Below are 22201 nucleotides of genomic sequence, written 5' to 3'. Positions count from 1 at the left end.
GTCACTATTTCAGTTTTTGGAGGCAGGTGTTGATGGGCAGTAATACTTGATATTACCACTTCCTTAAAACTTCCCCAAAAATGTGCATTCTGCAAACTACACACCTTTCTTCCTGCAGCAGCCTCCTCAAGAGCAAACCTACATTTCAAACCATCATCTTATTTTTAGCAGTTCCACATTCAAGTCTCTTCACTTTGGCACTGGGAAATACTTCCTTAAAGTAGATGATTGAGCAGATCTTTTTGAACTCTTTCTATTTTTGTGGCCCATTTGAAAAACAGAGTCTTTGATCTTTTGATTTCCCGAAGTCTGACTTAGAAGTATTTTGTTCTGTTGGGACTTCTTTGACATCCTCCTCCATCATTTGATTGCTTTTCTCTAGCTCAGAGAACTTCTCCATCACAGAAGTTCACAGAACTTCTTTATGGGTCCAAGAAATCTGGATGCCTCCTGAGATGTGTTTCTCGTAGCACTCAGTGCTTTAAGGTCTTGTAAATTTAGGTATTACAGGAGTTTACTTAATCCTACATTGTTATAATAAAAAATGGGAGAACAAGGAATTTCAAAGATGTAAATCACAGTTGTGGGAGTTGGAAGTAGTTTGCCCATGTTTACTTGTTTAAAATGAGAGTTTGTAACTCATACATGAGGAAAGAGAGTGGCTGCTCTGATGTGGAATGGGCTACAAGGACTGATTTCTCATGGAGACTTGATGACAACCTTATTACCACAGCCAGTTGTTAAAATCTTCTAATTGGAAATGTAGAAATAACCTTCTGTGATTGGTAAATATGGGTTTGATTCCTTGGAGGTTCTTGGTTTGTTCTAAAGCCTCAGAAATGCATGTAAATGCACTGAAGGTCTGTCTGCAGCTCAGGGATCACTAGAAGTACCAGGCAGTGAAAGCTCTTTATGCCAGGGAGGCTTTTGCTGGTTTCCTTCTTTAACTTTTTCTGTCAGAAATATGGATTTCAGTGTTAATAAAGAGGTACAGATGAGGTTCCAGATATTTGAAATAGGTACCTAAGGCGTATTCAACATGTCAGTCTAGGGGAGCTGTGGAAAATGAAGGTTTAAGGGAGATTAGTTCTTTACTTTCTTGGTGTTTTCTTCAAGGTGTAAAGCTTTTGGGATTTCAGGTTTCTCACCTTTGTACCATCCTGAGGCAGTGACGAATTTAACTTGTGTTTTGGAGCTGCTTCTTGTTTCCACCCTGAGCTTGTGACAGCTTTAGTCTCAGTCAGGGCTGGTGAGAGTTTTTGGCCAGCTTTATTCCAGATATCCCTGTTCTTAAAATTCCTTTTTTGAGTTACAAGGAGTATGGCAAAGACTCAGGTGGTGGTTTCTTGGAACAGACTATACAAGTCCCAGCACATTTGCATTTCTAAACTTACCTCATCTCTCTAGACCTGCTTCTGTCCTCTGTCATCTTTTCATTGTCTTTCCAACCCCTTTCCTTACTTACCTGGCAATGCATCTGTTTAAATTACACATTCCAGGGTCTAACAAACAGTGCAGTGATACTGTGTAGGTTCACCTCATGGATAGCAGCGAATCTGAACCAAAACCAGAAAATGCTCTAAATTATCCTCCCTCACATGCAGAAAACTAAATTTATGAGCAGCAGCACAATTCAGTCTTCTCAGTGTCACTGATTTTTCTATAAAGACACCTTGAAAATATAGACAGAACTTCTGTGAAGGGCTGCAGATTCTCCTTTTAAGTCCTTTTACTTTGATTTAGTGCCACGAGTTTAAGTTACTGCAGCCCAGCACGCCCAGGTTTAAAATTTGTTACTGTCTTAGTTAATACTGGAGATGTTTTACTAAAAATCACCCGTCACTGTATGTGAATGTTGTAGGGCTTTTGTGTGTCAATTTTGCATATGCACTGCAGCGAAATGTCTGGGATTTTGTGTTTGTGGCCTGTGGGCCAGCCCCCAGAGCAGGGCTGGCTGTGGGTGGGAGTCAGTGTTGTGTTTGCAATCTGTATGCAGAGGGCAGAGCTCGACGCTGCATTAAAATCGCTTGCGTTAGTAACATTTAATTGTGGCTGAATTTATTCCTTGTGTTAACACAGCTGAGTACTCAGCACTTACTGCCCCATGAGAAGACATACAAGTACACTAAATACTAATTCATCAGAAGTACAGTGTTTCATATTTACAACTTTTTTGTTTTAAGTTTTTAGTTTATGTCCTTTTTTTTTGCAAGATACTAATTGTAGTATCGTCTTGCTGTACTAAAGGTGCTTTTTGTGTGTGTGTTTGTGTGTGTGTGTGAGTGTGTGAGTAGTGCATGTCATACTCTGTAGGTCATACTGCATGTTATTGATGCATGTTTGAAATTTGTTGTGTCCTTCAAGGCATGATAAGTGGCTATCCACCGGTGCTGCCACCTTTGCAGGGCCCAGTTGATGGCATTGTTAGCATGGGCAGCATGCAGCCACTTCACCCAGGGGTGCCCCCACCCCACCAACTTCCGCCAGGTATGCCAGGCATCCCAGGCATCCCACCACCCGGTAAGAGTCATCCTCATTGCTCCTTGTTTCATTGTCATGTATTGCCGTTTAACTCGTTCTTACAGGTCACACTGCTGGAGATGAGGTGTGTGCACAACGCTGTGTGCACAACGCTGTGTGTCCAGCCAGCCCACAGGGAAAGGTTGCTGTGGAAACACGATGCTGCTCCAGCAGGAGTTTTGCTCCAGCCACAAAAACTTGATAATTGTGCTTGAGTTTATCAGAAGTGTGAAAAGCTGAAGTTGGCCTATCACATCCTTATGTCATTTGAACAGCATCCTTGCATTCCTTTTCTTATTTAAAGTGGCCTTATAAATTAAATTTATGGCTCTCATTCCTTACGAAACTGATTTTCAGTGTGTTAAATTCAGACTGCACTGAAATGAACCCTCTTGGCACTGAGGTGTTCCTGTAACTGAATTGTATGGCCAGACTTGGCCAGTGCAGATTAGGGAAGGGCTCTCCCCACGTGGGCGTGCCCTTCCAGCCTGTGCAGTGGTTTTTTTTTTTTTACACACTGTTCAGATTAAACCTTGTTGATAGAACAGTGACTGGAGACAAATGGGAACAAGGTGAACTCAGTGAACTGTTGTGGCCAAATTTCAGATTGATTTTGAGAGCATTTCTACCAACATGAGCTATTTTTTTTTGCCACACTTTTGATCAAAAGTGGGGCTGAATGAAGCAAACATTTTTCCAGTGTTAATGCCATTGATGTGTCTCCATTATTGGGAAAAATAACACCTGCTGATCCTGTTTCTTGCTGATTCTTTCAGTTTTTACTTCTGATAACTCATGTGCCTGTGTAAAAGATGTGCATCCCTCTGTTCAGCAGTTATACAAGCTGTGGACAAAACAGTCTCATTTGTCTCCCCTTGCCCTCCTTGCAACTGTATCTATCACAAGCTGTGTTAAGGCATTTATCTGTATGTAAATTTTTGGGTTTGGGGTTTTTTTTTTGTTTGTTTGCCTGATATTTTTCAAACATCAGTACTACACGTGCAGCTTGGCTGGAGTGACAATTCCCAGTGGTGTCACACACAGAGAGTGGGACAACAGCTGTGTCTGGGAGCTGTCCCTGACACTTGGCACACATCAGCCATGCAACTGTGTGGGAGGTGAATCCAGGACAATGCATGGCTTTGAAGGGTTTTCCCACTGCAGCAGGCTGTATGGATGGTGTTTAAAACTGAGAGGACATGGATTAGGGGAAAAAGAATGCCTGGGAATGGAGGGCCACACATGAAATGGTGCTGAGCTGGGTAGGGTGGGTAAGGGTGAGTCCATGCTCGGATGCTGGAAGAGGAGGGTGCCCTTCTCTTCATCTCCTCCCTTGTACCAAAACCAATCTGTGCCAAATCCCACAGCTTGTGCTACCAATGTTCTTCCCACCTTCTGATGTGCTGTTAGTACAGATCCATTTAAAATGGGGGCTGTGATCAAATGGAAAATGCATTTGAAATATGCTTTAGTGTGGCATGTCCTTTGGTCACTGATACAGAAATCATGCATTTACTTAATCTAAGTTAAACAGGAAGAGCAGTTAGTTTGCAGCTTTTTCAATGAATTAATATGAGAAGTGGCACAAGCAGGAAGAAAAGCAGCAGCACACATAACTTTCATTTTTTTCAGAACAAAGCATCTGTATGTAAAATATCAGGAACTGCATGACTCTCATTTAGACCTGTACATGTCTGTGTGTAAGCCTGACACAGGTGTGCTGCACTCTGTGCAGTAGGGGAAAGCCTCAATATGGTTGAGAAAAACACATTTTATTTTTTTGACATTTATTTCAAATGTTAATTGGTGTAGAAATTATAAAACTGTTGAAGCTTGACCTACAAGTTGTGTTTTATATCAGTAAGATGTAACAGAGTTTGTGCAATGGCTTGGGCTTTATTCTACTGTGAACTTAGTTTATAAAACTGAACACAAGGAAATGTTAAATGTTGCTCAAGCAGATAGATCAGCATTTACTTTCTTAAAGGATTACAGGGAGATCCTGCCAAGCCAAGGGCATATATTATAAATGAAAATATTTAGTCAGGCAATCATTAAGTAATGTGAAAAAACCTGGAAAGCAAAACTTACTCACTTTGCATTTCTCTAATTTAAATAATTCAACAGGCCAGGCATATCAGCGTTTGATAGTTTTGTCACACTGACCTTTATTCATTCAGAAACTTCTGAAGTTTTTTATTGGGGGAGAGGGTGAATGTTGTACATTTGCCTGAAATAACTGAGCAGTGATATCAATATAAATTCTTACTATAGAAGACCAAAGTGGTATTTGTCACTGCTCTGAAATAAGACTAATTATTTTATATTTTGGAATATAGGTGTTATAGGCCAAAATGTGTCCCCCATGGTAGGCACTCCAGCACCCGGAGCAAGTCCTTTTGGGCAACAGGTGAGTTATTTCTGCATTATTTGGGAGGCTCTGGGGCACTGAATTAGCATTTGAACCACATCCCAGTTAAGACATGTAGGAGTCATCCCAGGGAGAACAGAAATGAAATGCACACTGGTGTATTTAGAGCCAGTGAATATTTTACTCTCAGAGTCTATGTCTGTATTTGATGATTAAATTGTTATTACACTAATGAGGTTTATCCAGTGAGGTAACTTCTACAGGATGATCAAGGCAGTGTTTTGGTTTGCTTTCCTTCTACTAAACTAAATCAAGCCATTTCCACACACTGTTAAACTGCTGATAATTTAGGGTTTGCATGCTTTGGTGATGCAGAGAGGGTGCTGTCCACTGTCCAGCTGTTGAGGAGTGGGTCAGAACTGGTTTTGAATTTGTTTGCCTCCATTTTTCATAAACCAATGAAGCAGATTTTCACTGACAGTTCAGAATGTGTGAGTTTGGATAACAGTGGTGATCAGCTGTTCCTTCTCAGTGATTACTACAGGTGAACAGTTCAGCACATGTCCAATTTTATTGACTAAATTCCTCTGTCATAAAGAGAAACCGTATTTTGGTTTTATTTGTTGTAAAGAAAGGGAGGGAGAGTGACTTTATACTTGGGCAGACAGTGACAGGACAATGGAAAACTGTTTTAAACTAAAAGAAGAGAGATGTAGGTTGATGTTAGGAAGAAGTTATTTGTTCAGAGGCCCTGGCACAGGTTCCCAGAGAAGCTGTGGCTGCCCCATCCCTGGGAGTGTCTAAGGCCAGGCTGGACAGGGCTTGGAGCAACCTGGGATACTGGAAGGTGTCCCTGCACATGGCAGGGGATGGAACAAGATAGTCTTCAAGGTCCCTTCCAACCCAAACCACTCTATGAGTCTGTGAAAACCAGGAGAGGAGTGAGTAAGCAGTGAAGTGTTTGTCATGACACTGAGTTATTCCAGACCATGGATATCTGTGCTAGGGGGTCTTGGTACTGTTAGTTTATCAGTCAGTGGTGGGAATTCTCTGCAACTGGGATTTTTTGTCTGCCTGGGATTTTTGCCTGACAGTGATTCTGTGGAAGTGTCCCAGATGTCCAAGGATCAGTGTCAATTTGGGTCAGATATTTCAGAGTTAAACCCTGCACTTCACAGACCACAAAGGTTCCAGTCTGATGGGGGAAAACATGAAATAAAAAAGAGATAAAAAGTGTAATTAAGGTTAGTAGGAGAGAAGGGAAATGGTGGTGTGGTAGTTTTAGTTAGGCATTTTGGTAGGCCTCAGTTTTAGTAGGCCTGATAGTGTTACATAGATTAGGAGAGACAAAAGCATCACCTGACTTAAGCAACCAAAGAAATATTTAATACCAGGTGACACAAACTGAGATATAAATACAGTAGAGTAGGAGGAGTTTCTCAGTTCCTTCATGGCATCTCATCTGAGAAAGACAACACTGTGCTGTCCCAGGAAGCCCAGGCCCAGTGCAGGTTCACCACCATGTTATCTTAGGGAAGTAAAACGTTTGTGCTTAGTCTTTCTCTCTGCTTGGGTCTGTCCCTATGGGGAATTGAGTTCTCTGGAGTGATTGTAGCTGCAATGGTGGGATTTGTGTTCAAAATTTGTGGTGGGGAGTTATTTTTTGTTATTTCTAACTGGTGTGTGTGTGTTATAGTGTAGTTTTCTTTTAATTTTCTCCTTTCTGTACAAATATTTAAACCTATTTTGAGCTTCCAGTTTTTTTCCTCCCTTTTTCTTGGCAGGGAGAGGGAGGTTCTGACACTCTGTATTGGGCAGTTGGCATTTTGCCAGCTCAACCCAAGACAGGTGGTAATAATCAGAGTAGGATATATAGATCAGAAACATGAACAATGTCTGTTAAATGTGCATGTGGTTGGTTTGCACTGCCCTCTCTGTGCATCCCACACCTTGAGTGTTGTGTTCAGTTCTGGGCCCCTCAGTTCAGGAAAGAGATTGAGAGGCTGGAGCGGGGCCAGAGAAGAGCAACGAGGCTGGAGAAGGGAGTGGAGCACAAGTGCTGTGGGGAGAGGCTGAGGGAGCAGGGGGTGTTTAGCCTGGAGAAGAGGAGGCTCAGAGGTGACCTCAGCACTGTCTAGAACTACCTGAAGGGAAGTTCTGGCCAGGTGGGGGTTGGTCTCTTCTCCCAGGCACTCAGCAATAGGACAAGGGGGCACGGGCTCAAGCCCTGCCAGGGGAAATTGAAGTTGGAGAGCAGAAAACAATTCTTTGCAGTGAGAGTGCTCAGGCATTGGAATGGGCTGCCCAGAGAGGGGGTGGATTCCCCATCCCTGGAGGTTTTTCAACTGAGCTTGGCCGTGGCACTGAGTGCCATGATCTGGTAAAGGGACTGGAGTTGGACCAAGGGTTGGACTTGATGATCTCGGAGGTCTTTTCCAACCCAATCCATTCTATGATTCTCTGATCTCAGTGACCCCTGGCCAGGGTGGGCATCTCCAGGGACATTTTCTCAGGCCTTTGCACATAACCTTGTTTGAAGCTGAATTGTATGAGGTGCCCTGGAGTGGGCTGTTCCCTGCAGTGCCCCAGCTGTGATCTCTCTGTGGCTGTGTGTTGCAGATGGGAATCCTCGGCCCCCCGGGACAGCAGGCACCCCCCCCATACCCCGGGCAGAGCCCGGCGGCGCCGCCCGTCCTGCAGCAGCCCAGCACCCCCATGTTCGTGTCCCCTCCACCAAAGACTCAGAGGCTCCTGCACTCTGAAGCCTACCTGAAATACATTGAGGGCCTCAGTGCTGAGTCAAACAGCATCAGCAAGTGGGACCAGACCCTGGCAGGTAAGGCCTTGGGTGCAGTGTGATATTTCCACCAGAACATGCTTTGTCATAACCATCAGTTTTGCTTTTATGGAAAGTGCTGAATGAATCTGCTGTTTAGGTAGTAAAGTATACACATGAAATTCATTCTTAAAGAGCACAAGTCCTATGAGGAGAGGCTGAGGGAGCTGGGGGTGTTCAGGCTGGAGAAGAGGAGGCTCAGGGGAGACCTTATCACTCACTGCAACTCTCTGAAAAGATGTTGTAGCCAGGTGGGGGTTGGTCTCTTCTCCCAGGCAACCAACAGTACGACAAGAGGGCACAGGCTTAAGCTCTGACGGGGAGGTTTAGGTTGGATATCAGAAAGAAATTCTTTCAGAGACAGTAATCAGGCACTGGAATGGCCTGCCCAGAGAGGGGGTGGATTCACCATCCCTGGAGGTTTTTAAGATGAGATTGGCCGTGGCACTGAGTGCCATGATCTGGTGATCACGGTGGGGTTGGGTCAAGGGTTGGACTTGATCTCAGAGGTCTCTTCCAACCCGGCTGATTCTATGATTCTATTCTATGAAAGACAGATCAACAGACTGAGAATATATATGTTATCCACAGGCTAATGCCATCAGTGTTTTATAAACCAAAGAATCCACTGTATGGGCTCAAACACTGAGAGCAAAACCTGCACTGCACAGTTAGATTTGCCTTTTCCTAGAAACGTTGTAGCGAATAGCAAATCCACAGGATAATGGGGCTGTGTCTTGACTTCCCAGCACGAAGACGAGATGTCCACTTGTCCAAGGAGCAGGAGAGCCGCCTCCCTTCCCACTGGCTGAAGAGCAAAGGGGCTCACACCACCATGGCCGATGCCTTGTGGCGCCTGCGAGACTTGATGCTGCGGGACACCCTCAACATCCGCCAGGCCTACAACATCGAGCACGTGTAGGCACCGCAGCGCTGCCCTGTGGGACAATAGCTGGGTTAGGTACTGGGGGGGAAGAGATAACCAACAATAATTTGTATTGCATTTTATTGTACATTGCAAGACCATTTTTATATAAGGACACTTTTAATAAGCATATTTCACTTTTTGTTATATTAAGTTGACTTTATCAAATACACAGATTTTTTGCATATGTTTCCTTTGTTTGAAAGGCGATTTCATAATTGGTTTAGTGTAGTCAAGGATTCATCTTTCTTATACTTTATTGCTGAGAATCTGATGCCATTGTTTTTATATAAAAAGAAAAAAAAGGAAAACAAAGTATTTACAGATTGATACAGTGGAATGTGAATTAGTCATAGTTTACATCTTAGAAGAATGTGTGTACCTGTGCTTGTGTGTGCTAGCCACTTCCAGCAGAGCTCTCGCTCGGATGGGAACAGGGAGGATCTCTCAAAGGAAGCCAAAGGTAAGATGTGCTTTGGCACTAAGGAAAATTGGCATTTCAGGTCAACACTGAGGCCGAGAGGGCACAGCAGCCACGGAAGGGCTCATGTGGACAGGGCAAGGGTGTCTCGACTGCTCATGTTGTCCAGTCCTGTCCAGTGATTTAACTGTGTAGCCAAGGCCATTGTGATCCTAAATCAGTGACAGGACACCTGTGCTGGCATGTCCTTAGAGGGAAAGTGTTTCATCTCCCGGGACCTGCTCTGGGGGTTCTGTGATGTCCCTGACACGGAGCAGTGGGGTGGGGAAGCTCCTTCCCTGAGGGATTGTGGTGCAATGGGAGAGGCAGCACAGAACCTGGAGCCAGCTCAGGTCTTGGAAGGCAAGGTAGGGGAGAAAAGCTGAGTCGTTAGTGAAGTTACTTGATGTTTCTGAAATTCACACATACTCTGTTCCTGATTGGGCATTGTAAGATGTTTTTGTATGCTTTCTTTAAGGGTATTCATTAACCCTAATGAAAGTTTTGCAATGCAAACTGGAATGAAATTTGATGCTTAAATTAACTTGGAAGTAAAACACTGCTATATGGTGTGGTATGTGTAAGGTCAGCATGCTGAGTGCTTTGGAGAAACAGAGTAACAGAGTACTTGCATTGCAGCCTTCAGAGGGTTTGGGGTTTTTCTTTTTTTTTAATCTAAGTCAAGTAGGTGTCGACTCTTGCCAAATTTCAATGTTGTGGCTGCCTTCTGCTGAAGACTTACCTGGCCTCATAACTAACCAGCCTTTTGGACCACAAAGTTATTTGTTTGAAGGTAAATCCTTTATTTAATTTTAGAAAAAGAATGAATGCTTCTGGATTGCATTAAGTAACTGGGAAAGCTCTATGAATTTGCAAAAAAAGGTTGGCAGGACACTGCAACTCAGCCCAGAAGAACTGATTTATTGATGCACTTCATTTACTGCTAGAGATGCTCATCATGTGGAAATGAGTTTTAAAGTTTAGTAGTACAAAACATGTTCCTTTCAGTATATTTGGCAGAAGGTTAAATATTTTTCTTCAAATACTGGATATCTTGGGGTTTGTTTTGCTGATGTAATTAATTCTGATGAGGGAAGTGACACTTGGAAGTATAAGCTATAATTTGATTTTACTGGCCAATTCTTTTCCCTCTCCTATTGCAATCCTCCAGTCATTGCACAACCCCCCATTAATTACAAACAGGCACTTAAGGACAGTTTAGGTCAGATGTGCAGTGGATGGGAAGGAAATGGAGCAAAACAACATAGAGGGAAAAAATGACAGTTTTGAACTCTACAAGTAGCACACCCATGGTACAGAAATATGTACTGGCCTTTGTAAGTGACCAATTTTATTTAATAAAGTAGAAATGGGATAGACTTAGACCACCCCCAGTCATTTGAGAATGTGTTTAAGTTCCCATAGGTTTTGCAGTTTTTAGCCACAAAGTTGGGACGTTGAAGTGAATCAGGCAGCAAATCTTAGTTTTTGAGCATTTGGAACTATCATGAATTGTACTAATACACCACCAGATTCTCCTACTTCTCAGCATTAACAAAAATTACACCAAAGAACCTGGGATGGATTTTAATTAAATTATTGTTATATTTATTTTTCTTTTGAGGACTGGATGGGACTCCCTGTGGAGCCCATATAACTCAGATGTTTAATTTATCTGAAGGTCAGTGAGGAGCAGATGAGCAGCACTGGCTCTCCTGCCCAGCAGCTGAATCCCTCCTTTCACTGCTCTTCCTGGCCCAGGAGCAAGAGATTGGAAGTGCAAACAAAACCTGGGTTCTCCCACAAGGCAGTGCAGAGCACTACCACTAAGCCACTGGGCTGGCCCTGATCAATTATTTTAAGCCTTATTTATTTCCAAATTGTATCTCCTCTCTCTATTGGAGGCATTTCAGTCGATTGCAGTGAAATTTAGGATATAATGGCTACAGTCTAGAATTCAAAACCAGCAAAAGAACCTTTTCTCACTCTGGTTTAAAAAAAACAATCAACAAAACATGTCTGTCTGTCTCTTTCTCTCTCTTTGTGGGTGTTTGAACCCCTCATCTGTTTTTCACTGCCATTCATTGTACTGGCGTAAACAGAACTTTCATATTAAAATAAAAGTGTGTGTGGGCAATGGTTGGCTTCTGTGAGAGTGGAAAATAGACTAAACTAGGACCGGTATTTTCATAAACCAGTTGGAGACAACTAATAATTGTTTGTTCTCTTCCTCAGTCCTTCCCTTCCATGAGAAAATTTACTGTTTGTGTAAAAACTCAAAGCGTTGATGTTGGTGACTTTTTTTCAGCATATGTTTTCAGACCTGGTTTATCCATGCTTGGCTTTTCATTAGATCTTGTACTCCTGAAGGCTGAGCTGCTAACCAGGTTTATAACATGTATGTACCATCACTTTGTTTACCTGAGTCTTTTTAATTTGAATAAAAATAGTTTGCAAAGTGTTTTGGATTAACCAGGTTTGAGTGTCCCATTAAGATTTCTATTGGGATTTTATTTCAAGGAATTCTGGCTGTTGCTGATCCAGATTTTATCAAATCCTTGGTACATGTGTGTGGGTAAAATACCCTTTTCCTGTTGTCCTCTGTATTGCAAGACCTGCCTGGAGGTGGTAAGAACAGTGAAGTTGAAAATTGAGCCATGAACAGCAAACCTTGAAAAATTTGTGATGCATTAACTGAGTGGAGATGATGAGATTCAGTCAGTCCCAGATGCCCCCATATTAATTGCTCTGAAAATAAACAGCAAGCCTTAATGTCATACTGGAAGCTGATGTGGTTCAGGACTGTCTTCTATGCAGCTGTTTAATAGAGGAAATCAAATCTGTAATATGGGAAAAGCATCTTCTACAAAATTAAGTTAGAAACAAGGATAAAAATTTTCTCTAATACTACAAACTGCAAAACAAATTGATAGGAAACTCTCAAGGTGCCTCTGACATAAAAACTACAAAATTACAAAATGTTAAACAACCAGAACAAACACCATTATATTTAATTAACATGCATCCATGTCTTCAGCCTGGGGGATAAATGCTGCCTCTCCCACGGGCTGCCAACTTCACTAAACTTCCATCCTTCCAAAATTTGGTGTTGCAGTTGCCCAGAGGAGACTAATCCTACTCATCCTCCACATCTTGTTTGCTCAGTTCAAGATACTAAAGATCAGCCAAATGCTGCAAATGCACTAAAGTGGAGTTTCAAAATGGCTGGGCACTCTGAGCATCGAGTCAGGAACGGGACTGGATTCACTGACACATGGGAAATTTTCTGATTAATGAAATAAACCTCACATTCCTCTTACTGCATTTTCCAGCAAGTCTAATTTAACCTTCATACAAAGAAATGCAGTGACAGCTGCTGCAGTGCAGTGGGGTCTGGTGATCCTGGATGAAGTTATTCCCAGTATCTGCCAGGCCTTGGAGGCAGGATACAGACAGGCCTTCCTGCGCCAAGAGGGATCAGAAATCCAGTGGAGGACACTGGCCATGCAGGTCATCATGTGGTAACGAGGCAGTAGGAGAGACCAGAGGAGAAATGGGGGGGAGAGCACAGAACTACACAGCAACACTAGAGAGGCCAGCCCAGGCTCAGCTGAGCAGGACAGAAGCCTTAGTCTGAAACAGTGAAAGATGGTCAGTCTGTGGAGTCAGCAACAGTCTCTACAGGGAGTGTCCTAGTTCAGCTTCCATTGGATGGCTTTTGGGAGGATTATAGTTAATCCTCACCCTTGGTGTGACGCACCAACATCCAGCAGTGATTTTAGGAAGTTCCTCAGGAGCAGTTATCCCATCCTGCCTGTTGGAGTGTTTTGCCCCTTTCTCAGAAGGAGCTGGAACTGGCCATGGCCAGAGTGCTGCTGCAGTTTTGGACCTGTGTATTAAATCCAAAGTGAAACCTCCCATCCACTGAAGACAAGAAGTTTTGCTCCAAAAAAGAATTCACCAATACATCAGATGACTATTTTTTCCTTTTCATACTCTTGAAAAGCTTGGACAGAACTGCCACCTCCTATGCCAGGGAGGAGTGCGTTTCCTTGTGTGTTTCCTTCACCATAACTTAGAATCACAGAATCATAGAATAGATCAAGTCCAACCCTTGGTCCAACTCCACTCCCTTTACCAGATCATGGCACTCAGTGCCACGGCCAAGCTCAGTTTCAAAACCTCCAGGGATGGGGAATCCACCCCCTCTCTGGGCAGCCCATTCCAATGCCTGAGCACTCTCTCTGCAAAGAACTTTTTTCTGCTCTCCAACTTCAATTTCCCCTGGCAGAGCTTGAGCCCGTGCCCCCTTGTCTTATTGCTGAGTGCCTGGGAGAAGAGACCAACCCCCACCTGGCCAGAACTTCCCTGACTGTAACTTCCTTCACTTCTTCCCTGGCTCACCACAGGTTTTTCAGCAGACAGCTCCATCCTTGTGTGCACAACCACAGTTAAACGATCAACAGATCCGTTCTTTCTACAAAATCATCTGGGTTGGTGCTGAAATCATCCCCTCTAATGCTGGAGTAGTGAGCAGCACTGCTTGTACACAGGTATCACTGTTTGCAGATGAGTACTTACTGAGTTGAAATTTTCCATGCTTGGTGTCTCTGTTGCCCTGAGTCCCACAATCTGGAAAGCTTTCAGCAGGAATGCTCTGCTGAGTCTCAGGAGTCTCCTGCAAAGCTGTTGCTGGATGCTGAGCTGGGCTCTGTGCTGACACAGCTGAACTCCCTGCAGGAGGAAGGACGTGCTGGGCCCCGGAGCTGGCAGGGGCTCGGCAGGGCTGGGAGTGTGTTCCTGGCTCACGGAACAGCCACACAGCGTTCCCAGTGCTGGCCTGAGCTCCGAGCCAGAGGAGGGCTGCTGCTTCCTCCCCCTGCCCTTTGCCACAACAGGTGGAGGATGGGAAGGAAACAGGGATATGAGAGTCAGATTGCTGGGGAAGGCAAGGAGCACAGACCTAGGAAACAGAAGGGATAAAACTGCAAAACCAAGGGAAGACTTGGTTGTTGACAACTGGGTGTAGATTAAAATCAATACTAAATCCCTGAATGTGCTCAATTATGGAGTGGGACGAAACTCTTGAATGGGGTGTTGTAGCTATTCTTGCTTCCAGCATTAGTGAGAGGCTGGCAAAATGCAGGAACACCAAAGGGTCAGCAATAGGAAACACACTGTGGAACAGAGGACACAGCTCACGTTTCTAAATGTCAAGCTTCATATTCTGTCATAACAGATTTGTGTTGCCTGAAATGAGACAATGCCAGTTTGGAGAAGGAGTTTATTCCTGCAGTGGTCACAAATATCAGTGACTTCTTGTGAGTGACTGCAGCCTGGTTCCCTTTGTGTGCCTGGCTGGAGGCACCCGAGGGATCTTCCAGACATGCCTGGCGCTCTCAGCTGCAAATGGGAAACAGTCACTGCAAAACAAGTGAGACTCCTGAAGTGAAAAGCTGGGCTTGGCTCACTGATGTCTGTGGAACACTGCTGCTATTACAGGAGTGCTTCAGGGAAGCCACAGGGAGTTTTCACACCAGGCTCCCAAGTCCTGAGAACAGCTGGGGCACAGGGCTCTTCCTTGAAAAAAAACAGGTATTGAAAAATTTACTTGTTCTATGGACACCAAGCAGATGGAGCTAAAGCTCAGCAATTGTCAAAATCTGGCTTTTTATTAATGCTTTATTTCTTAAGGTACTGCTACAGTCAGGATGGCTCCAGTGGGATGATCTGTGACTGCAAAAAGCAGCCTGTGTATGTTTTTGAACTGGGGCTCTGCTTTGGAACCAAAGTCAAAGGTTCTTATTACTTCTGGAATAGGGACTTTCTTCAAGTGCTTCACTCGCTGCCCAGTCAGAATACACAGTGGCACAGTCCCATCTTTAATTCCCTGTCAGTTTAGCTCCTGAAACACAAGCAGCACCAGCCCTGCAGGTCCGGCCCAGGCACAACACAAAGCACAGTGGTTTGAGTACCTGCACCGTAACAGCCTCAGAGCATTCAGTCTCCTGAGCTGGTGACAACTTACACAGGCTGTCAGGAGGGAGCACAGGAACACAGGTAAGTGTAGGAACTCCTTTGGGTTTGTTTTTAGGTTGATCGTAAGAATTGGCTTCTTTGTGGCATCCTTGGCATGCATGCACCCTCAGAAACAGAGCAATGGTATTAATGGCTGGTGAAGGGACTGGAGCACAAGGGCTGTGGGGAGAGGCTGAGGGAGCTGGGGGTGTTTAGCCTGGAGAAGAGGAGGCTCAGAGGTGACCTCAGCACTGTCTGGAACTACCTGAAGGGAAGTTCCGGCCAGGTGGGGGTCGGTCTCTTCTCCCAGGCACTCAGCAATAGGACAAGGGGACATGGGCTCAAGCTCTGCCAGGGGAAATTCAAGTTGGAGAGCAGAAAAAACTTTGCAGAGAGAGTGCTCAGGCATTGGAATGGGCTGCCCAGAGAGGGGGTGGATTCCCCATCCCTGGAGGTTTTGAAACTGAGATTGGCCATGGCACTGGGACTGGAGTTGGACCAAGGGTTGGACTTGATGATCTCGGAGGTCTTTTCCAACCCAATACATTCTATGATTCTGTGATTCTAATGCATGACCCTCCCTGATTGCACTGCCCCAGTCCCTGCTGCACAGTCACCAACACGCACACACCCGAGCCCAGGGTCACTGCAGGGAGCAAACACAGGGCAGGGGTTTGGGGACAAGGTCCTACAAGCAGCACCCAGGTTTGCCAGGCCTGCCTCTGCACTGTTACCTGGCACGTGTGTCAGCCCTTTCCCCGAGCTGAGCTCAGGTCACTGCCAGAGCAGCAACAAAGGCTATTCCTGTTGTGGGCACGGGTGACTTTCCAAGCGCTGTGGGCTGAGCAAACACTGAGCAGTGAGTCTGCAATCTTTTTATCCAGCTAAAACTCTGCCACATTGCAAAGAAAACAAATCAGATGCCAAGGCAGTTTCTGTCAGTGCAACGGAATGTAACTAAAAATTGCTATTTCCATTATGCTCAGATGGGTGCAAAGTGTAACATTTCTTTCCCACTGGCCTTGTCACAAAGAAGGGGGTTTCACCAAGCACAGAAAAGCATTAGCCAAACTGTTGACTCAGTTCAGTTTATTTAGAAGTATCAAGTAGACATTAAATTAGTGGGAGATGCCCAAACATAATGAAATTTTCACTATTGTACTTCATTGAAACACAAAATATTAAAGAGATTGAAGAAGAACAAAACTGCCAGGGCCATGTGAGAGTATGTTACACAGACGTGTGGATCACAGTTCATCTTCACAGTTCATCTTCCCCCACCATCAACGTGGCAGAAAAGCTGCTTTGGCATTGATACAATTACAGCCCTGGAACCGCCCCCTTGAAGCGTTTCAGCTACACTTCACTCTTCTCCATCCTTGAAGCCTCGTACTGTCTCTCAGACTGTTTCCTTCGATAAACATCATCTGCAGAGAAAGATGTTTTGTATTAGACTTTTCCCAGTGCAAGATGGTACTAAATGTATGACCCCATCATCTCTTTTCAGACTTTTCAGTCCAAATTCCTCTTGCAAATACTGACAGGCAACTGGAAATTCAAGGCAAATCCTTATTACCCCTTAAAATAGCTCATGTTCTTCATACAGGCAAGTTCTTCCCATCAGTCCTGATTAAAACCAGGTTTCCAGTGTGATACAGTAATTTCTTGTCTACTTTCTCAGAGGTAATTAAAAATACAAATACCCCAACTAAATGAAGCGAAAGGGAAATTAAATTATAGGCACAAAGTCAATGCCTGAGGGCTGCCAGTGTGGCTTCAGTAGTTCAGCCTCTTTTATATAAACAAAACACAGGAATATTCCCATATTCATGGTATTCCCAGTTGTCTGTCCTGCCTCCCCTCTCCCTGATCACCCCTAAATATCCATCACCAAATTGAATCCCTCACTGACAAAAAAAGTGGTATCAGTTTTGTACCTTGTCAGTTTGCTTGGGTTATGAAGCAATAATAGGGCTGAAGTGCACAATGATTATTACTGTAGCACAGTATCATTAGGCACAGCAATTCCTTTTTTTCAGGAAAACAAGGCTTGAGGTGAAATGTAACGGCAGCTGTTCCATGGCTGTAGTGCTTTATTTTCTAACCTGAGTTAGTTATGCCTCAGAACACCCAAGCCTTCAGCAGTGAGCAGATAAGCAGTTTTGATATCTGCAGGTTTGTCAGGTCTGGAAACTATCAAGCTGTTCATTGTACAGGAGACTCAACATGATTTCCCAATAAAATGAGAATATTCCCATATACAGCTGAGCTGATCCACTTTCTGAAGTACACAAATATTTCCAGCAATGTTTATTAAAGGGAAAAACATCACTTTAGAAATAAATGCTTTAATTTATAGAAACTAAATGCCACCAGCCAAATTATCATGAGCCATTCTCATACTTATTTAAGTACAAGTCACCCTTCAGATGACACCACACCTACGTTTAAATTCTGGCAAATCTCATGAGTGCCATGATCTGGTAAAGGGACTGGAGTTGGACCAAGGGTTGGACTTGATGATCTCGGAGGTCTTTTCCAACCCAATCCATTCTATGATTCTGTGATTCAATATAACAACATCATCATTGACCTATAGAATGGTTTGGGTTGGAAGGGAGCTTACAGATCATCTCATCCCACCCCCTGCCATGAGCAGGGACACCTTCCACTATCCCAGGTTGCTCCAAGACCTGTCCAACCCAGCCTTGGACACTCCCAGGGATGGGGCAGCCACAGCTTCTCTGGGCACCTGTGCCAGGGCCTGCCCACCCTCACAGGGAAGGATTTCTTCCTAATATTCAATCTAAACTTCCCCTCTTTCGGCTAAAATCTGATTTAGTACTCTAAAGGCAGGGGTTTGGTTGGTTTCTGCCTGATGTGTTCTGCTGGGGAGGCAGAGCCTGGAGTGTCACAGCAGTGACAGGGGCAGTGTCTGACCCTGCCAGACCCCGCTGGTGTGAGGGGGATGGCTGTGAGGGGCATTGCTGTGAGGGGATTGCTGTGAGGGGGATTCCCCTGTGCGGGGTCCGGGGGCCCGACGGTGACCCCGCACTCACAGAAGGTCTCCTTGCCGATGCGCACGTTGATCATGAACCACTCCATGGCCCCACCGAGCACGAAGAAGAAAGGCAGAAACCTATAAACGCCAAAGCGCCGCTTCCCGGGCACCATCTGCAAGAGGCGCTTCAACCTCCTGCTCACCAGCATGGCCGGGCGGCGCCTCCGCCCTTGGCGGGTGCTGAAGAGAACAAGGGGAGAGGGAGGGCCGTGTGAGAGGCGGAGCGGGACGCCCCGCGGTCCCAGCGCGGCCCCGCCAGGCCCGGCCGAGCCCCCCCTGCCATGGCGGCCCCTCAGGCCCCACCGCCCCCTCCCCTTGGCGGGAACGCCCGGCCAATCAGCGCCGTCCCCGCCGCGCGCGCCCCCGCGCCGCGCGCCCCTCACCTGCAGCGCGCGGGGCTCGGCGCGCAAGGACGCGGCGGCGGCAGACCACGTGACCACCGCGCGCGGGCGGTGCCTGATTGGCCGGGGGCGGGCCCGGGGGGGGCGTGGCCAGGGCGTGGCTTCGCTTGAGGGACCCGCGGGAGGGACCCCAAGAGGGAACCCCGCGAGGGACCCGCGGGAAGGACCCCCGAGAGGGAACCCCGAGAGGGACGTTCGGTCTCGCCGCCCCCGCCGCCCCCGCCATCCCCGCCGAGTTCTGACCCGCCGGGATCTCCTCGGGTCCCGCCGCGCTCCGCCCCGCGCTCCGAGCGCTGCCCCGGCCTGTCTCGGCCTCCCTGGGCGGGCCTTGCCTCGGCCCGGCCCCTCGGCGCGGGGATTGGCGCCCGGCGGAGCGGCCGCGGGCCGGGCAGCGGAGGGAGCGGCGCCGGAGACGCGGAGCGAGCCCCGAGTGCCCCGAGGCCATGGCAGCGCTGGGCTCCGCGGCGCTCCGCAGGGCCGGCGGTGCGGCCCCCCGCCTGCTCGCCGTGGCCGTGTCCTGCCAGAGCTGCCGCCACAAAGCCAGCGGGGACGGTGGGCACGGACAGCCCCGCGAGCAGCAGCCGGCGGTGCCCGGCAGAGCCGGCGGCCAGCCCGTCCCGGCCGAGGGCGCCGACACCAAGACCTACCTGTGGGCCAGGTACCACGAGATGAAAAAGCTGGTGTACGGTAAGGGGCTGCCACGTCCCGCCGGGACCGGCCTTTTCCCTTCGGGTTTTTCCCTCTCTCTGCATCTCGGTGCCGTGCCCCGCGCTGCGGAGCTGGGGATGCCCCCTTGGCGGTGCAGGGTTAGGAGCCTTCACCCCGGCTGTGCCGTGCACAGTCCCCATCGCCCGCGGCTCGCCGGGGTGGTTTTGTGTAGCTGAAATCTGGTCTTGGTCTTCCTCTCGCCATCCCGGGCTTCCCTCTCTGCACATCCCCCGCCTGGTCTCAGCCTGTCAGGACGTGGAGAGCATGTGGAGTTGTTCCCAACTGGCGCCCTTAGCGGGGGTATTGTCATGGCAAATGGTCTGAATGAAGGGCTTGCTGCCTTTTCCTCCAATTTGCCGTTTCTTGGCATACGGGATCACGATTGGACTAGAACAAGTAGACAGGAATGCTGATTGAAGGCGTGAGGAGTCCAACTCGCCACTGGCACAAGGATGAGTGTGAAGAGGACTGATGCTACAGCTCCTAGGATGTCTCCTGGTCCTGAGCTCAGTTTGTGTTCCAGGTGTAACACACCTTCTACTCATGAGTGCGAACGTGTCTCTGCTCCTCTGACCAAGAAGTTACCTGGCTCTGTCGGGTACTTTGAAATCTTGCCAAGCGAGGAGAAAGCTCAGACCACTTGCCGAATCTGTCTGTGTGTAAAGCAGGATTGCAGTGGTTTTGGCAGCAGCAAACCTCCGCTGCTTTAAACTCCTCTAAAAATAACTTCCTTGGCGTAAGGGCAGGGAACCTTTTCCTGTTGGTTTCTTGATTCTTGGAATGCTCAAGGTAAGCACTGTAGACAGCTAGGAAGTATCAGCTTGTGCCTGCAGTTCAATAGCCCTCCGTTAGCTTTTGTTTATCTAGGGGTTTGGATAAGGACGGCAGCCTGCCCTGGGCATCTGGGAGAACTTTTTCCCTGTTCTGAGTCTGGCACGGCCTGTCATTCTGTCCTCCCCCACCTTCCAGTACACTGGATTTGACATAAGATCTCAAGTCCATGATGCACAAATGGGAAGGAATTGGCTGCCGATCCATTGGGTGCTCAGCCCGCTGCATTCCAGCTCCTTTCCCAATGTGTTGAAGGCACAGAGGAGTCTAGTTTTGTTAATACCCTGCTCCAAGATCCAGTTGTGCTTTTAGCCCCACTGCTTGAAAGAAATTCCAGCTCACAGTACTCATAGTGCTGTTTGCACCTTACTATCCTCAAAGGCATTTTTTTCTTTTCCATAATAGGGTTGAAACCTTAAATGCTGGTGTGTTAATAGGCTGTGTCATGGTCTCTTAGTAAAATGCTCAGTTTACCCTGTGACAGGTCCTGAGGTTTGTGTTCGTGTAACCCTGCTGGGATGTAAGAGATACAGTTACTACTTGAGGTGGAGGACTAATCTGCAGGAGGAAATGCAAAATAAAGTTGGGTGAAGTAGCCCAAGTGTTACAGAGCAGACTCTACAAAACTTCAGGTAGCCATTAGACACGTTGAATAAGAAGGCCCTCGTTTGTTTAAAAAATAGCTCCCCAAACCAAAATTTCAAGACTGTGCTGTTAGTCAAGTCTTGTCAGGAGGAGACAGAGTTGGTCCAAGTTGGTTTTAATTGCTGTGTTGATGACTAAACAGCTGTGCAAAATGTGGCATCAGTCTGTTCCTTTGGGCTTGATTTCAACCTCTGATGTAAAAGGGAATGTCTGTGCTCGGGGTATGGATTTGAGAACTCCATCACTTCTCAGCACTCACCAGCACTGAGTGTGGGAGACTCTGGCGGTGCCACCTTCTCCTTCCGTCTCTGAAACTCCACTTTGTGAACTCCTTTGTGCTGTGTTGTCAGTCACTGCTATTGGTTTGGAGAGAGGTCTCTGCCAGGAGAATTCACTGTGTGTTTTCAACCCAGCCCCTGCTCAGGACTGGATCTATAGAGCACTGTTGTGTTTTTGCACAGAGAGGATTCCAGCGATTAATGCTGACGGAGTTGGACAGGGCAGGATGTGCAGGGTGAGCTCCTCTGCAGTAAAGCTCAGTGGTGGTGCAGGTTTGGTGGCCAGAGCACAGGCACCAAAGCTTCTCAACTTTGTATAGACGTGTCTGTGCTCTGCCAGGCTCGAGTGAGGGGATACAAACACAGTGTTGCTACACAAAAGGTGCATTTACTCAGGAGAAGCCATTCTCCTCAGTAGCCCCCTCCCTTTTGTAGTACTGACTCTTAGGACCAAATTTCGTTATCTGTAAAAATCTGGGGCGTTTACTTCCATTTAATGTGCTTTTTTTTCTTTTCTCTGGTAAAAGTACAATCCCATTTATCAGAGGTGTTGCTGTTGAGCAAAACTTGCTGTTTTGTGATCTGATAAGTGTCGAGGAAGGCTGATAAGCTCTCTCAGTGAGCTCTAAGTTTTACATTCCTGGAAACATCCAATCCTGAAGCTCAGTGGGACTGCCAAGCCGGCGAGGATGTGGCTGTAAGCAAATGTGTTTGGGTTTTTGTAGGGCTTTCAAACGTGTAAATGTGGCTACAATAACTCAGGGTTTCTAAAGAACCTTTACAATAACTGCAAACTTATTGCCTCTCATGGCAAGCTTGATCATGGTTAAATGTGAGAACAACAATAACTGTAAGAGTGACCAGTTGTGTTCACTTCCCCATTCTGCTTTCTTAAATGTAACCATTTTTTCTTGCAAAGAACTATTATACCATTTGTCTGGTTCCTTTCTGTATTTTTAAAATGTAACAAAACGATATTTTTTAATATTGCTTTTACTTTGTGTACATTTCATTGGCAAGAAATCCTAAAATATTTAGGCATACTGGCATAAAGTCAAGACTAAGTTCTAAAGTGACTTTCAGCACTCTTTTAACATGTTTCCTCTGTTAGTTAATGTTCTTGAAATAATGTTTTCCTCTTCCTATC

General features: G+C 46.3%; 3 protein-coding genes across 11 annotated transcripts in view; 2 read left to right on the top strand and 1 right to left on the bottom strand.

Annotated features, from left to right (window-relative positions):
* Positions 1–12431, top strand: part of PBRM1 (polybromo 1) — a 59294-nt gene extending 46863 nt beyond the window's left edge. For 5 of the 8 annotated variants that reach the window (XM_071550539.1, XM_071550535.1, XM_071550536.1 and 2 more), the window contains 4 exons: positions 2365–2520; positions 4860–4930; positions 7511–7727; positions 8477–12431. In XM_071550539.1, coding sequence (XP_071406640.1) covers positions 2365–2520; positions 4860–4930; positions 7511–7727; positions 8477–8649 — 617 coding nt within the window. In that variant the 3' untranslated portion in view covers positions 8650–12431. The remainder of the gene's footprint in view (positions 1–2364; positions 2521–4859; positions 4931–7510; positions 7728–8476) is intronic. The other 3 variants (XM_071550538.1, XM_071550541.1, XM_071550537.1) reach the window with 1 other exon arrangement.
* A 3771-nt stretch (positions 12432–16202) lies between these two features.
* On the bottom strand, positions 16203–18914 carry UQCC5 (ubiquinol-cytochrome c reductase complex assembly factor 5). 2 transcript variants are annotated; one of them, XM_071550532.1, is made up of 3 exons: positions 18836–18914; positions 18190–18371; positions 16203–16557 (listed from the first exon to the last, which is right to left on the bottom strand). In XM_071550532.1, exons 2-3 carry the CDS (start codon positions 18338–18340, stop codon positions 16487–16489), a joined length of 222 nt encoding a protein of 73 aa, XP_071406633.1. In that variant the 5' UTR covers positions 18341–18371; positions 18836–18914; the 3' UTR covers positions 16203–16486. The 2 variants fall into 2 exon arrangements, with proteins under 2 accessions (XP_071406633.1, XP_071406634.1); XM_071550533.1 differs by lacking the exon at positions 18836–18914 and adding an exon at positions 18575–18676.
* A 26-nt stretch (positions 18915–18940) lies between these two features.
* Positions 18941–22201, top strand: part of NT5DC2 (5'-nucleotidase domain containing 2) — a 28085-nt gene continuing 24824 nt past the window's right edge. The window contains exon 1 of the mRNA XM_071550530.1: positions 18941–19279. Coding sequence (XP_071406631.1) covers positions 19036–19279 — 244 coding nt within the window. The 5' untranslated portion in view covers positions 18941–19035. The remainder of the gene's footprint in view (positions 19280–22201) is intronic.

This window comes from Pithys albifrons, chromosome 3 (assembly GCF_047495875.1).
Source record: "Pithys albifrons albifrons isolate INPA30051 chromosome 3, PitAlb_v1, whole genome shotgun sequence".
Lineage (NCBI taxonomy): Eukaryota > Metazoa > Chordata > Aves > Passeriformes > Thamnophilidae > Pithys > Pithys albifrons.
The sequence above is the reverse complement of the archived record's forward strand: the minus strand, read 5'-3'. Positions and strand labels throughout refer to the sequence as shown.